The sequence below is a fragment of the Phyllobates terribilis genome, unplaced genomic scaffold (assembly GCF_046119375.1).
Source record: "Phyllobates terribilis strain yellow unplaced genomic scaffold, ASM4611937v1 Scaffold_1__5_contigs__length_1240528914, whole genome shotgun sequence".
In the NCBI taxonomy this organism is placed as follows: domain Eukaryota; kingdom Metazoa; phylum Chordata; class Amphibia; order Anura; family Dendrobatidae; genus Phyllobates; species Phyllobates terribilis.
Window position 1 is genome coordinate 736,996,225 of NW_027362761.1, and position 17,549 is coordinate 737,013,773.

Here is a 17,549-nt window from a genome sequence, read left to right on the forward strand (position 1 = left end):
GGAGCGGTGAGCAAGAGTGGAGCAAGACTGCCGGAGCAGTGAGCAAAAGGATAAGAGCGGAGCGAGACTGCCGGAGCAGTGAGCAAAAGGGTCAGAGCGGAGCAAGGCTGCCGGAGCAGCGAGCAAAGGAGTCAGAGCAGGCTAGAACCGCCGGAGCGGTAAGCAAAGGAGTCAGAGCAGGCTAGAACCGCCGGAGCGGTGAGCAAAGGAGTCAGAGCAGGCTAGATCCGCCGGAGCGGTGAGCAAAGGAGTCAGAGCAGGCAAGGCTGAGCAGGGGGGACAGGGCTCTGTTCACACGGAACAGACAGGAAGGGAAAGGCAGAGCCAGATACCCACAGGGTACTTGCAGTGAAGTAGCGAGTGGACCACAAACTCACAAACGGGAGTACAGAGACAACAAGCAGGAGTTAGGTACGAGTTCAGACTCTGCAGAGAAAGGAAGGGAACGGACATAGAGGCAAAACAGGTAAAGGATAGGAGAGAGTTCAGACTGGGACTGAGTGTACGGAGGAGACCGACACTGCAGCGGAATACAGGAGCGGGTCTGGGAATACGGCCCCCAGAGAGGCAGGATGAACAGGCAAGGAGCGTGTTCAGGCAGGACAGACAAGATACAGGAGCGGGTCTAGGTAATCGGCCCCTAGAAGGCGGGAGGAACAGGCTAGGAGCGTGTTCAGACAGGACAGACAAGATACAGGAACGGATCTAGGTAATCGGCCCCTAGAAGGCGGAAGGAACAGGCTAGGAGCGTGTTCAGACAGGCCTGGAAATACAGCCTCCAGGATAGGCAGACAAGAGAACACAGACAGGACTCAGTTCAGACACGGGAACTGATACCGCAAGGCAGGAGACATAGACAGGACTCAGTTCAGACACGGGAACTGAAACCGCAAGGCAGGAGACATAGACAGGACTCAGTTCAGACACGGGAACTGATACTGCAAGGCAGGAGACATAGACAGGACTCAGCTCAGACACGGGAACTGATACCGCAAGGCAGGAGACATAGACAGGACTCAGCTCAGACACGGGAACTGATACCGCAAGGCAGGAGACATAGACAGGACTCAGTTCAGACACGGAAACTGATACCACAAAGCAGGAGACAAAGAACGGGACCTGGCACCTTCAGAGTGCAAGCACACACTGAATGAAACACTATGCTCAGGCAGGGATAGATGGGAGCAGCTGAGCTATATACCAGGTGACATACAGCAATAGGCTGAGGACGCACAAGGGGTGTGACCCACAGCAGGTACAAAAAGCAGGAAGTGATCGGGCGCCGCCCTTAAGCAGCAGAAACAGACACAAACAGACAGCATGGAGGGAAGCCAGAGAGACATTCTGGACTGGAGATCAAGTGCGCGCTCTTGCACAGTGGGAGATGGACCACCATGCAAGGACGCCGCCAGGTATGTTACACATATAACTTTCTCAATTCTCCCACTAATAATACTAAGCTCCCGTACATGGTTAAATGGGAATCGGATTTGGGCACTTTGTTTACTCTTGATCAATGGCAATTAGCCTTATCATGGCCCCTTAAAAGTTCATCATGCATAAACCACCTAGAAATTGCAAAAAAAATCCAACTCCATTGGTATTTACCACCAAACCGCATAGCTCACCTTTCTCAGGGAACATCTCCCTTATGTTGGAAAAAATGTGGAGGAATGGGTTCACTTTTGCACTCTTGGTGGTCATGTCCTAATCTAAATAGCTTTTGGAAAGATGTATTTAAGATATTATCATCCTGTGCGGGAAATGACGTCCCAATGAATCCAGCATTGGCCCTACTGAACATTGGCATTACCGACCTCCCGTATAAGAACAGATGGCTTTGCTCTTTTGTATTAACTGCGGCCAGACAAGCCCTCGCTTCCAAGTGAAAATCCCAATCTGCTTCATCAACGGATGACATCTGGTGGAGAATGGACTCATATAACTCTTATGAAATGATTCTGTCATGGGACGCTTCGAAAAAAGACCAGACCCAACAATGGTGGTGCGCATGGCCGGAAGTTAAAGCATTTTTTCTTGGCCAAAAATCTTAGGTGTAATTTGTTCTCTGTTACCGGTATACCATATTTTGCTTTTCCATGCAAACTAGTTCTGACGGCATTTATTTTGGAGAATATACCCTTTCCTGGTCTTCCCCCTCCCTTCCCTCCTCCTCTGCTGAGAGGTTAGCGTAGATTTTGCCGCCTTTCCTCTCTTGTTCCCCAGGTTCATAACTCTAGAAGTTTCTTGGTATTTTCTCTCAAATGCGTTATTATACTCTAAATGTCACATGTGATGTACCTGATACCCCTTTTCCCATGTTATGTTGAAAAACTTCAATAAAAATTTATTGTTAAAAAAAAAAGAAAAATAAATGATGGTCCAACTAAACGCAAACCGGATGGAATAGCATGCCGCTGCAAGATGCTGTGGTAGCCATGCTGGTTCAGTATGCCTTCAATTTTGAATAAATCCCCAACAGTGTCACCAGCAAAGCACCCCCACACCATCACACCTCCTCCATGCTTCACGGTGGGAACCAGTTATGTAGAGTCCATCCGTTCACCTTTTCTGCGTCGCACAAAGTCACGATGGTTGGAACCAAAGATCTCAAATTTGGACTCATCATTAAAGATTTTTCTGTATTTTCATGACTATGAAAATTGTACATTCACACTGAAGGCATCAAAACTATGAATTAACACATGTGGAAGTATATACTTAACAAAAAAGTGTGACACAACTGAAAATATGTCTTATATTCTAGGTTCTTCAAAGTAGCCACCTTTTGCTTTGATGACTGCTTTGCACACTCTTGGCATTCTCTTGATGAGCTTCAAGAGGTAGTCACCGGAAATAGTTTTCACTTCACAGGTGTGCCCTGTCAGGTTTAATAAGTGGGATTTCTTGCCTTATAAATGGAGTTGGGACCATCAGTTGTGTTGTGCAGAAGTCAGGTGGATACACAGCTGATAGTCCTACTGAATAGACTGTTAGAATTTGCATTATGGCAAGAAAAAAGCAGCTAAGTAAAGAAAAACGAGTGGCCATCATTACTTTAAGAAATGAAGGTCAGTCAGTCTGAAAAACTGGGCAAACTTTGAAAGTGTCCCCAAGTGCAGTTGCAAAAACCATTAAGCGCTACAAAGAAACTTGCTCAAATGAGGACCGCCCCAGGAAAGGAAGACCAAGAGTCACCTCTGCTTCTAAGGATAAGTTTATCCGAGTCACCAGTCTCAGAAATCGCAGGTTAACAGCAGCTCAGATTAGAGACCAGGTCAATGCCACACAGAGTTCTAACAGCAGACACATCTCTACAACAACTGTTAAGAGGAGACTTTGTGCAGCAGGCCTTCATGGTAAAATAGCTGCTAGGAAACCACTGCTAAGGACAGGCAACAAGCAGAATAAACTTGTTTGGGCTAAAGAACACAAGGAATGGACATTAGACCAGTGGAAATCTGTGTTTTGGTCTGATGAGTCCAAATTTGAGATCTTTGGTTCCAACCACCGTGTCTTTGTGTGACGCAGAAAAGGTGAATGGATGGACTTGAACCATACTGAACCATCATGGCTACCACAGCATCTTTCAGCGGCATGCTACTCCATCCGGTTTGCGTTTAGTTGGACCATCATTTATTTTTCAACTGGACAATGACCCCAAACACACCTCCAGGCTGTGCAAGGGCTATTTGACCAAGAAGGAGAGTGACGGGGTGCTACACCTGGCCTCCACAGTCACCAGACCTGAACCCAATCGAGATGGTTTGGGGTGAGCTGGACCGCAGAGTGAAGGCAAAAGGGCCAACAAGTGCTAAGCTTCTCTGGGAACTCCTTCAAGATTTTTGGAAGACCATTTCCGGTGACTGCCTCTTGAAGCTCATCAAGAGAATGCCAAGAGTGTGCAAAGCAGTCATCAAAGCAAAAGGTGGCTACTTTGAAGAACCTAGAATATAAGACATATTTTCAGTTGTTTCACACTTTTTTGTTAAGTATATAATTCCACATGTGTTAATTCATAGTTTTGATCCCTTCACTGTGAATGTACAATTTTCATAGTCATGAAAATACAGAAAAATCTATAAATGAGAAGGTGTGTCCAAACTTTTGGTCTGTACTGTATATATATATATATATATATATATATATATATATATATAAATATATACTTCAACTGAAGTTGTCTCATCTGACTGAGAGGCTCCTGCCAGTAATAGGAGTTTTTCTCAGATTTGGTATATGCTTTGCTTATCAGTTTTTTGTCAAATCATTAATAATACTACATCATCTTTTAAAATAAATAACAATTTTAGTGATAGGTTCTCTTTAAATTAAAAAAATGCAAGTTTAATATTGCCGTAAACATATTGACTAGGAGACCTAGGAGAATCATATTGCCAGGTAAGTTTTACTGCACCAAGAATGTAATCAAAACGAATAAAAAAGTGCGGAATTGTTTTTTTTATGGCAATTTTACTGCAGTTGCAATTTTTTTCCCATTTTTCAGTACATTGTATGTTAAATTGAATGTTATAATTCAAAAGTATGACTTGTCCTGCAAAAAAGACCTCATATGGCAATGTCAGCGGAAAAATAAAAAAGTTATGGCTCTTGGAAGGCGAATAATAGACCAAAGCATAAAAGCAGAAAATCCCCTGTTCCTTAAAAGGGTTGTCCACTACCCCTTCTTAAAAACTATATTCCCCTTTGTATAACAAAACAAAAATAATTGATACTCAGCACCTGCATCGGTACCATTCCAGCAATGTCAGCGCTGGCTCTCTTGAGGCCGGTGTGACATTGTTATGCCATGTGACTACTGCAACCAATCAGCGGCTGCTATTGAACTGCTGTGCTCTGACTTTGGACAAACCTTGGACATTTGGGAGAGGTGTGAGTAATGCAGACCCCTAGCAGCCACTAATTGGCTGCACTGCTCACATGGCATAACATTGTCATGTGAGCCTAGGGAGACCTGGCGCAAACATTACTGGAAGGGCTCCGGTATGGGAGGTGTCTGCTTTATTTTATAAGGGGGACACAATATTTAAGAAGAAGTTATCCTATTAGTGGACAACCAATTTAAGTAGATAATGGTCAGGTATGATCCGCAAAAGGGATGACATTAGGACATGATCCGAGTCTCACAGACCAGTAACCTGAATCCATTTTCAAAACAGATGTGTGTGTATGGGTCAATGAAACTATTACTCTGTGCTCTTTCCAAGAAAACGGACAGTACTAGGACGTATCACAAGGATTTGTGAATGTAGCCTAAGTCCTCATTCAGACATACCGTATTTTACAGACTATAAGACGCATCGGAACATAAAATGCACCCCAAATTTTGGGGTGGAATATAGAAAAGAAAATATTTTTATAAGATGGGGGTCCGTCTTATAATCTTAATAGGTACAGTATCTTACCTGGGGGGCGGTGGAGCGAGGGTTACAGGGTCCTTCAGGAATCCGGTGCTCCAGCAGCGGGGAGTTGTGGTTCAGCAGGATTGCAGGGCCCTCAGTTCCCTCCCTCAGGAACCTGGCAGTTGCAGCAGAAGAGATGGCTGGGGCCCAGTGCCTGGCTGGGGCCCTATGCCTGGCCAGGGACCAATGCCTGGCTGGAAGCCGGGGCCTGGCTGGGAACCGGGCTGGGGGCCTGGATGAGGCTCGGTGCATGGCTGGGGCCTGGGTGGGGATCGGGCCCTGTGCCTGGCTGAGGGCCGGGGCCGGTGTTTGGCTATCGGAGCCTGCCTGAGGGCCAGGACCGGTGGTGGTGGCGGCGGCAGCAGCAGCAAAGGAGAAGGAGGTGAGATGCTGCGGGTGTCTGGCTGGGGGCTGGCGTGGGTTGGACTGGATGCGGGCAGTGTCTGGCTGCGTGCCGGGGTCGGTGAGCGGCGCATGTTTCCGGTGTGCGTGGCCATCTTCCTGAAGCTGTGATCTACAGGAAAATGGCCGCTCAAGCTACAAGCCAGCGCATGTGCTGGCTCGGGCGGCCATTTTCCTGTGGATCACAGCTTCAGGAAGATGGCCACGCACACCGGAAACCTGCGCCACTCACCGGCCCTGGACCGCAGCCGGACACCCACAGCATCTCACCTCCTCCTCCTTTGCTGCCGCCGATGCCACTGCCACAACCACCACTGCCGGGTTCTTGAAGGAGGGAGGCCCCGCGATCCTGCTCCACCACCACCGCAGGTACGCAACGTTTGGACCATAAGATCCGTTTGGACCCCCCATTTTCCTCCCAAATTTTGGGGAAAAAAGTGCGTCTTATGGTCCGAAATTACGGTATGTGATTTTTCACATATGCAAAAATGGTCTGAGTTTTATTAGTGTTTTGTCAGTGTGTCAGTTTTTATCAGTTTCATCAGTGATTTTCACATATGGAAAGATAAATAAATTACAAAGATTCTCCTATACATTGAAAAGTTCATAACATACAGCACATGGACTGCACACTGATGCCATCTGTATGCTGTCAGTGATATTCACAGACCATAGACTTGTATGGGTAAAATTTGATCTACACAGAAACCTATGAGGCAAAGCCCCACTGAATAACTCCTCTCTGACAGGTCAATAAAATATAACTTTTATTATATTAATTTAAAAATTATATTAGAAGGTTTCCATTAAAATAAATTCATAATTGCCTATATATAATTGTAAGAAATCTTTTGGATAGTAATCTATTTCTCAAACTATGGCATAGCACCCCGGGGTACCATGCATGAATATATACCATTGTCCAATCTCCTGATGATGTAGTTTCTGTTGTGAAACATGTAGGGGGACATTTGCGATGTGTTTTAATTTTAATATTCATTATATTTGCTATACTCTTCATGAATAGTACCCCTGGGTGATATCCCATAGTTTGAGAGATTTAATAAATCTATTGGATAGTAATCTATCTCTCAAACTATGAAATAGCACCCTGGGGTACAATCCATGAATAGAATGGCAAATAGTGAATGTTAAAATTAAAACACATAGCACATGTCCCCCCAACATGTTTCACTGCTGAAACGGCATAATCAGGGAATGGGACAATTGTGTATATTCTTGGTTGGTACTGTCCCATAGTTTGAGAGCTAGATTACTATCCAATAAATTAATTACAATTATATACAAGCAATTATGAATTTATTTAATGGGCACCTCCTAACATAATGTTTAAATTAATCTAATAAAAGTTATATTTTATTCACCTGTTAAGTGATGTGCCATTCAGTTGGGCTTTACCCCATAGGTTTTTGTATATATAAATGTATCCTTGCGGCCTGTTTTTTCTCCAATACTGTATACAAATAAATAACTAAAATTTGATCTATAACTCAAAAATGGACTTGTCTCCATTATTGTTTTTGCAGACACATTGATCGCATAAACAAGTACATGTGAATAGCACTATAGAATTTAATGGGAAGGTTTTCTAGATATGAAAATCACAGATGGAACACGTAAATGATTCAATGACATCTAAATGAACCCCTATTCTGTTATAAAATCAGAAAACATCCTCATAGAATAAAACTCACCAGGATCAAACAAATTATGTATGCATTGACTGAAATTATTAAGAGCGGGTCCAGAGGACGTAGCATCATGTCTGAACCCCTAATAATGAAAAACACTGTTTTTATCTTACAGAAAAGAAGATGTGTGCAGCATTTATGTTGATGATCTTTCTGTATATGGCTGTTAACACCAAAGGAGCCAGCCATCAGTGTAACAATATAGATGGTACTACACTTATTTGGTCAAATTTCAACAATTGTTCAGATGTAATTTTAAAAAATAAAAGCATCAATGAAATTGTAATAAATGATCAAAGCTATTATGGTAGTGTCTCAAAACTGGATCTCTCCCACAACAAAATTAAAGTTCTTCCTGGTGGATTTTTATCTAATGCTATTATATTGAAAGAAGTTCATCTACAAAACAATAATTTGGAAGATTTGCCAGAAAAATTTCTCAAAAACTCATCTAAGCTGCAAGTTCTTAACCTTGAAGGTAATCAACTGTCAACAATTCCTGCAAGTATTTTCCATGACACTCTTTATAACCTGACTGTAGACTGCCAGTGTAATTTGGTCAAGGACATAAACAATGCTTCAAAATACCCAAAACTTAATGCAATTTGCAAATTGTCTTCAGGGTGGACTAACCCACAGGATTTCTATGAAGAAAACTGTCGCAAACAATATATGGCCCTGTTCATTGTTTTACCAATATTGGTGATAGCTTTGATTGCTGGAGGAGTGGCTCTGTATATGTGGAAGAGGAAGACAAGTTCATCAAGTCTAGAAAGCAAGAGTGCTGCAGACATGTCACCTGTTCATGGGCAACCACGCTACATGTCAACGAATATGGAAGGTAGTGCAACAATGGTAAATCCAGGCCAGAAACAAGATTATGAAAACGTTTTTGTTGGTTACTTGCCAACTACTGAAACAAAACCTTATGGCTATGGGAAAAATGAGCTTAAACCAGGCACTCACAGGTAAGTTTTGATTTAATCTCTGAGCCTTATGCTATTCCATAATATTACAGACTTCTTTTAACTATTTTTATTAAGGTAACTTAATGGGTTGTCCCATCAGGCCATCTTTTTTCCATTCATTCTACTGAGGTACAACGTATTTAGAAATCACAGCAAGGGACCGCCAAAGAGAAAAGACTCTAAAAAGTGCCTCCCACACTGGAGAACTAAGTACAATCATGTATTGCAATGTATGAATCGCAGACTTTTTAAAAGGACACTATGTAATATGGTAATTAGGGCACACTCTGTCTCTGGTATCCTTGATGGTGGGTGTGATGAAGTTTCCGTCCACTGATGAGACATTTAATTGGCTTACTCCTGTAACAGTGCAATCATTAAAGGGTTAGTCCTGTATCACTCACTTCCACATCCAGAGATAAGTGATTTCATGTCTATTGATACCTGCAAGGATGTGTGCACACCTGGATATATTGTGCACATGTCCCATTATAATAAACACATCATTAGAATTGGAAAATCAGGCTCATGTCCCGGCAGGTATCAGTAGACATACCTTAATCTGCTACACTCACATCTCGATGCAAAGTGAGTGAGGCAGGACTATTCCCAACAAGGCACAGTACTTGTAAAATAAGGGCATACCAGCCACAAAATGCATTGGCTTAACAATTTTAACATTACTGAAATGTCCAGTTAGCTAGATAGCTTCATATATGAACTGTATATGCATATAAATATGTATATACTAATCTATCCATCTAAAAAAGAAAAAGACAAAAGCAGCACCAGCAAAGTAGGGTGCAAAGCCTCCCAGGTACATACCAGTGCTCAAATATAGTAAAAAATTTGGAAGCAGCACACCATATTATGCATAAAAAAGGGCTATTTAATAACCCATGAGGTGACGTTTCAGATCCAAGTGTGAGCTTTTCTCAAGCAATATACAGGTGCATGTGCAGAGTATTTAAGATCTACCATTAGCAAAGTATTTAACAATTACAATAATACGAGCATATCATAATATCAAAACATGATATACAGTGCCTACAAGTAGTATTCAACCCCCTGCAGATTTAGCTGGTTTGATAAGATGCAAATAAGTTAGAGCCTTCAAACTGCAAACGAGAGTAGGCTTTATGAACAGAAGCATAAATCTTACAAACCAAAAAGTTATGTTGCTCAGTTGAATTTTATTAAATTTTAAACATAAAAGTGTGGGTCAATTATTATACAACCCCTATGTTTAATATTTTGTGGAATAACCCTTGTTTGCAATTACAGCTAATAATCGTCTTTTATAAGACCTGATCAGGCCGGCACAGGTCTGTGGAGTTATCTGTCACGCTGTCTCTGTATACTGGAGGTAGGGGGCCTAAGCTGACCCTAAGCTGGGGCCCTGACTAATCCCTCAACCTGGAGGTACTGTTAAAGGTACAGAGGTCCAGGCCGCCAGCGTAACCCCTACCTCCTGAAGATCCCTGCACCTCAGTAATCTAGTCCTGAGAAGGACCCCGATCACAACCAAAGGGAACAAGAAATAATATGCCCAAACACAGTATTTAGACGAACGAGACAGTACAAGGGAAAAACCAAAACCACCTTGCATACAAACAACTTCTCAACTACAACAGAGGGAAAACCAACGGGAAAGGAGATAAATGATAAAGAGAGGAAAGGGAAAAAACACTTCCAAATACACTTATCTCAGCAACTCCAAACACCACGATCCGCTCTGTCAGTCAGAATGAAATGCTTTCACCGACACCTCCCAAACAGACCAGCAGGTATATGAAGGAGTCTCACTACAGAAGTATTGATTGCAGCTGGGCGAGGCTGGACCTCATCTAGCCCAGAGAGAGAGAGAGAATTAACTCCCTCACTGCCGAGAAACACAAAGCACCAACAAGTCAGCTGCGAGAAGTCAGGCTGTGTACTCGTGACGATCTTCGTGGCAACACACCTGTGACAGTACCCCCCCTTCTACGAGGGGCCTCCAGACCCTCAGGGCCAGGTTTACCCGGGTGAGTCGTGTGGAAGGCCCGAACTAATCGGTCTGCGTTAATATCCGACGCAGGAACCCACATCCTCTCCTCAGGACCATACCCCTTCCAATGAACCAGGTACTGAAGGGACCGGCGATTAAAGCGTGAATCAATGACCCTCGATACCTGGAACTCCAAGTTACCATTGACAACCACTGGAGGGGGAGGTAAAGGTGACGGTACCACCGGCGCCACATACCTCTTAAGCAATGATCTGTGAAACACGTTGTGAATTTTAAACGTAGGGGGGAGGTCAAGACGGAATGCCACCGGATTAATAATAGAACTGATTCTGTACGGCCCGATGAACCTGGGACCCAGTTTCCAGGAGGGAACCTTAAGTTTTATATTCCTGGTAGACAACCATACCCGATCGTTCACACTTAGGTCCGGACCAGACACTCTCCTCCTATCAGCCATACGTTTGTATCGGTTCCCCATAGTATTCAGATTCTTCAGCACCCCTCTCCATACTGAAGCGAGTGATGAGGAAAATCGTTCCTCCTCAGGAACCCCCGAAGAGCCCCCCCCACTGAAAGTACAAAACTGGGGGTGAAAACCATATGCCCCAAAAAAAGGGGACTTACCAGTGGACTCGCTCCGCCTATTATTAAGAGCAAACTCTGCCAGAGGTAAGAAAGAAGCCCAGTCCTCCTGGTTCTCTGACACAAAACACCGGAGATATGTCTCCAAGCTCTGGTTCATACGTTCCGTCTGACCATTGGTCTGAGGATGAAAAGCCGATGAGAATGACAACTGCATCCCCCGCCGTGCACAAAACGCCTTCCAGAACTTAGACACAAACTGAGACAGTACAAGGGAAAAACCAAAACCACCTTGCATACAAACAACTTCTCAACTACAACAGAGGGAAAACCAACGGGAAAGGAGATAAATGATAAAGAGAGGAAAGGGAAAAAACAATTCCAAATACACTTATCTCAGCAACTCCAAACACCACGATCCGCTCTGTCAGTCAGAATGAAATGCTTTCACCGACACCTCCCAAACAGACCAGCAGGTATATGAAGGAGTCTCACTACAGAAGTATTGATTGCAGCTGGGCGAGGCTGGACCTCATCTAGCCCAGAGAGAGAGAGAGAATTAACTCCCTCACTGCCGAGAAACACAAAGCACCAACAAGTCAGCTGCGAGAAGTCAGGCTGTGTACTCGTGACGATCTTCGTGGCAACACACCCGTGACATTATCTTGGCCCACTCCTCCATGCAGATCTTCTCCAAGTTATCTAGGTTCTTTGGGTGTCTCATGTGGACTTTATTCTTGAGCTCCTTCCACAAGTTTTCAATTGGGTTAAGGTCAGGAGACTGACTAGGCCACTCCAACACCTTGACTTTTTCCCTCTTGAACCAGGCCTTGGTTTTCTTGGCTGTGTGCTTTGGGTCGTTGTCTTGTTGGAAGATGAAATTACGACCCATCTTAAGATCCTTGATGGAGGAGCGGAGGTTCTTGGCCAAAATCTCCAGGTAGGCCGTGCTATCCATCTTCCCATGGATGCGGACCAGATGGCCAGGCCCCTTGGCTGAGAAACAGCCCCACAGCATGATGCTGCCACCACCATGCTTGACTGTAGGGATGGTATTCTTGGGGTCGTATGCAGTGCCATCCAGTCTCCAAACGTCACGTGTGTGGTTGGCACCAAATATCTCGATCTTGGTCTCATCAGACCATAGAACCTTGAACCAGTCTGTCTCAGAGTCCTCCAAGTGATCATGAGCAAACTGTAGACGAGCCTTGACATGACGCTTTGAAAGTAAAGGTACCATACAGGCTCATCTGGAACGGAGACCATTGCAGTGGAGTATGTTACTTATGGTATTGACTGAAACCAATGTCCCCATTGCCATGAGATATTCCCGGAGCTCCTTCCTTGTTGTCCTTGGGTTAGCCTTGACTCTTCGGACAAGCCTGGCCTCGGCACGGGAGGACACATTCAAAGGCTGTCCAGGCCGTGGAAGGCTAACAGTAGTTCCATAAGCCTTCCACTTACGGATGATGCTCCCAACAGTGGAGACAGGTAGGCCCAACTCCTTGGAAAGGGTTTTGTACCCCTTGCCAGCCTTGTGACCCTCCACGATCTTGTCTCTGATGACCTTGGAATGCTCCTTTGTCTTTCCCATGTTGACCATGTCTGAGTGCTGTTCACAAGTTTGGGGAGGGTCTTAAATAGTCAGAAAAGGCTGGCAAAAGAGATATTTAATCCACACATGTGAAGCTCATTATTCTTGGTGCCTGAACTACTTCTTAATACTTTAGGGGGACCAAACAGAATTCTTGTGGTTTGAGGGGTTGAATAATAAATGACACTCTGAATTAACTTTTAACGTTTTTTAAAAAAATAAATAAATAAATTTGCTGCAGTGCATTTCCCACTTCCAGGCTGATCTACAGTACAAATGTCACAATGCCAAGTTAATTCCACATGTGTCAACCAGCTAAATCTGCAGGGGGTTGAATACTACTTGTAGGCACTGTACATACAGATTGTGTAAATACGCAGGAGTGACAATAGTATAAAGTGCATATTAGTGGTACATACGACAATAGAATCATACAAGGATGAATAATATTTCAATTGATAATCAAAAATAGCTGTAGAAGATTATTATATAACATGACTCACCCTATTCATATTAGCGCCGATATCGGCGTTCTATTATGCTGAATGCGCATGTCAGGAAGTAAAAAAACAAGGCAGAAAGAAAAAACATCGTATCGCGCATGCGAGCTCACGCTCTGAAGTGTCCAGCGCCATCTTGGTATAGGAAAAGGTTTCTATTGAGGTTTTAAATGCCATCTTAATTAAGAGAAAAAGGTATCTAAGGCGTTTGCTTCGATTTACGCAATTAACGGCCCAATATGAAATATAAAACATATAAAACCAACCAGTGCTCCAGATATACAGTACCTTCCACATGTTATATTAGAGTCCACTGACTCCTTCCTTACAAAAAAGTTACAGCGTCTGGGTGAGGAAGGTTTTTAACTGTTTTATAGACACATGCACCTTGAAGTAGACTTTATTTAATCTGAAAACTAGTTTCCAAATGGAAATTGGCTATGGATTCACACCAGTTGGTACAGGAACATGCCCTACTAGCTTGGGCTGGTAACCTGTTAACCAAAGGAGCAGTGTGAGATATGCATCCTGTGAGGAACGCAATTCTCAACTTCAATTTCCAATTGGATAAGAAATCAATATTTTAGCCTTCATATATCAGATAATGTTCTCAGAAAGTTTGTTCACTTCGTGCATAATCTGTCCAAAGAAATGCTAAAAGGAGCCTTTTTGCTTATATAGAAAATCATAGAAAAAAAGCATAGAATTGAGCAAAATATTTCTTATAAAGAAATAAAAAATGGAAAAAGGACATGCAACCATATAAATCTTTAACTCTTCATTAATGGGATGAGTCATGTATCTTAGGTAAATCCACAACAATTATGTAATCTGAAAAAGAATTAATACCTAATAGCAATACCACAAAAGGGAGAAAAATCCTATGTAGGAAATCATTGGAAAACAGCATTACTTATAAAATGACACTCAATTTGAAATCTACATTAACCATATGGTTTCAGTGTGTTTAATCTTCTTATCCATTGAAGCGCTTTAGTTTTAAGTAACTTGACTCTATCACCCCCTCTTCTCAAGGGGGAAACATGGTATATGATTTGAAATTTGCATTTTTTTTCAGAGTGTCCACATTTGGTACTCTGAGGAACAATTATGGATGTGATCAACCTTTTGCAGTGTCCACGTAATCTTTGGTTAGTAGGGGAAATGACATGGGACTTTAAGACAAGAATAAACCATCGTAAATATACATTATGTAAAAAGAGGTTGGATTTACTAGTGCCTAAACATTTTGTTGAATATGAACACTGAAAAAAATGTAACATTTCGAATCATTGACCATGTATCCCCCTTGAGAGGAGGGGATGATAGAGTCAAGTTACTTAAAATTAAAGAGCTTCAATGGATAAGAAGATTAATATATATACTATATATACTGTACATGAGGATAGAAAATCATTTTGGCCGCAACTTAAGAAAAAACTGCAGGAAGGCGCGACCAATGGATGTTTATTGCAAAGACACTTCATTTGATAATAACACTTTCCATGAGATTACTTTTTCAAATATATTCTTGATATGATTAGCATATGTTCGTGATCAACTTTAATACTGTTCTCTTTGTTTCATCAGCAGCAAACATGCAGCAGAAGGCAAAATACAACTGGAAAGTGACGACAATGAGGCTGACCAGCCTATTTACACAAACACCCAGGGGATTTATTATAACTACTCAGAACCTAGATTAATGAAAAGCAAGGGCAAAGAAGAAGAAGAAGATGTGTACATATTACCAGATCAGTAAATGAAAATCTCTCTTAAGGAGTTGTCCACTACTTTCACTACTTTTAAGATAAGGCATCAATGTATAATCGGTCGGGGTCCCGCATGCTGCACCCCCGCCGATCTGGTGATATCGGTGCCGGCGTCGCCGGCCGTAAGTCCTTACCTGCGGTTCTTGGCCATCAAGTTGTAGTGGCCGGTGCTTGTTGCTGCATATCTGCCTCCCATTCAGTTGAATAGGAGGCGGATGTGCAGTACCCCGCGCTGGCCACTACAACTTGACGGCCAAGCACAGCAGGTAAGGACTTCCGGCCGGGACCGACATCGCCAGATCGGCGGAGGTGCCGGATCCGGGACCCCGACCAATCATACATTGATGCCCTATTCTACGGATAGGGCATCAATGTGAAAGTAGTGGACAACCTCTTTAAGAGCACGTACAATGGGTCAAGTATTATGTTAAGTCAATTATATACTTGTCTTGTTGTTTTGACATTTGTGACCTGTGCTAATAAATTACTATTCCTTCTGACATCACTATGAAGCTACTATTAATTTTACACAATATGTATGCATTTGTAGCACAAAGTGCAAATTGTAGAACTAACATTCAGCTATTTCTTTGGTATTAAACATCAACTATGTCATGCTTGTATAAAGTACAAAAAGGAAGTTTTTCCTGATGGGTTACTGACCGGTTACCATTTACAACTTATGCAACTATTATTTTAACATATTAAATTGCCTTAAAGGGATTTTCCAGGATGAAAAGAAAGGTCTGTGTGACTGCAGACTAATGAATTGTGCAAGTGCCAGTGACAATAGAGTGACTGCAGACTTTTAAATCTGGAAAACTCCTTTAAAATCATCAGAATGTGGACAATTCCAAAGGCAACACTGAACAGTTAACTTCCCACTTAGTAATAGCAAACAAATAAAAGGAAGTTCAGCACATCCATCCGTTAGTAATATTTAAAAAATTGATTACTTTGGTCCATTTTAAAACAAATACAGGGGGCATTAAAATTTGATGATTAAGGGAGTTTTGCCGCCAGAAACGTATCCGATTTTAATGTTCCTGTATTTTTGTTTTTTAATGGACCAACAATAAAGTAACCAAATTTTTAAATATTACTAACAGATGGACATGCTGAACTTCCTTTTATTTGATTGTTAATGATGAGTTTGCCAGTTGGATATGGCCCCCACCGTTTAGGACTATATGCAGCGGATTGCATCATTAGCAGTGTTGGTGAGCTTCTCCCTCTCCTTTTTTCCGTAACTTCCCACTTAATATTTATAGTTAGATATGTAGTAGAGACTGTATATAAGACAAAGTCTGTATATATTGTAAATAAGTCTCCTATGTCTTTTTTATTGTATCTTTACTAAAGCTACCAGTCAGGCAATTTATAGTGTCCAAACCATAGTCAGCAAGCCTGGCTGCACAATAGCAGCTAGTTGTATATTTCTCGGAAATGCTCCAGGGTAACATAGTTAATATAGTTTGAAAATCCGACTGGCCATTTTTTCCCAGCACCGCTCTAGTTGATTAACAGGCCTTTCGCTTTGGTAGAGATCAGTCAATCCTCTGGAGCATCACTGGGAGAAGTCAGCCGGAAGCTGCATGGGACTAGTCTCATCTCTGGCTACGGTCCAAGGTCGGATCTTCAAACTATATACCTCGCTGTAATCATGCATCCACACTCTAATTCATGCTGCTTGTGTTTTTGAGAATCATGTGACAGGTTCCCTTTAAATTTATGATGGCATTGATGACAGCATGGTGGCTCGGTTGTTAGCAATGATGCAGTGCTGAGATCCTGGGTTCAAATCCCACCAAGGACAACATCTGCAAGGAGTTTGTATTTTCTCCCCATGTTTGAGTAGGTTTCGTCACACATTCAAAATACATACTGATAGGGAAAATAGATTGTGAGCCCCAAGGGGACAGTGCCAATAATGTCTGTAAAGCACTGTGGAATTAATGGTGCTATATAAGTGAGTAAAAAAAATAAATCAATTTAGGAGTCCAGTAATTCAATATAAAGCTCACCTAATATCTGTATGTGTCTATATGTAAGCAGCTCCAATCCAGAAAAAAGGCAATCAAACAAGATAGGACACTTTTTTTTAGTTATTGCATGTTATTCCCCCTTTATCATTATATAGTCACTAGCTATTGAACCCATTCTACACCTGGGTGGTGAGCATTTTTATTGGTATATGGTCCCCCATTCTGGTACATGCTTCCCCATCCTGGTATATGCTCCCCAATCCTGGTCCCCCATCCTGTTTTATGCTCCCCCATCCTGGTCCCCCATCCTGGTATATGCTCTCCCATCCTGGTATATGCCCTCCCATCCTGGTCCATACTCCCCCATCCTTGTCCATGCTCCCCCATCCTGGTATTTCCGCTCCCATCCTGGTCCCACATCCTGGTATTTGCGCCACCATCCGGGTATATGCACTCCCATCCTTATATATGCACCCCCATCCTTGTATATGCTCCCCCATTCTAGTATATGCTCCCCCATCCAGGTATATGCTCCACCATCCTCCCCCATTCTGGTATTTGCTCCCCCATCCTGGTATTTGTGCCCCATCCAATAATTTGCTC

At 42.7% G+C, this 17,549-nt stretch overlaps 1 protein-coding gene across 3 annotated transcripts in view; it reads left to right on the top strand.

Annotated features, from left to right (window-relative positions):
• LRRC25 (leucine rich repeat containing 25) overlaps window positions 1-17,298 on the top strand; it is an 80,012-nt gene extending 62,714 nt beyond the window's left edge. For 2 of the 3 annotated variants that reach the window (XM_073686389.1, XM_073686390.1), the window contains exons 2-3: window positions 7,653-8,505; window positions 14,780-17,298. In XM_073686389.1, the coding sequence (XP_073542490.1) occupies window positions 7,661-8,505; window positions 14,780-14,951 (1,017 nt within the window). In that variant the 5' untranslated portion in view covers window positions 7,653-7,660 and the 3' untranslated portion in view covers window positions 14,952-17,298. The remainder of the gene's footprint in view (window positions 1-7,652; window positions 8,506-14,779) is intronic. The other variant, XM_073686391.1, reaches the window with a different exon arrangement.
• The last annotated feature ends 251 nt before the right edge of the window (window positions 17,299-17,549 follow it).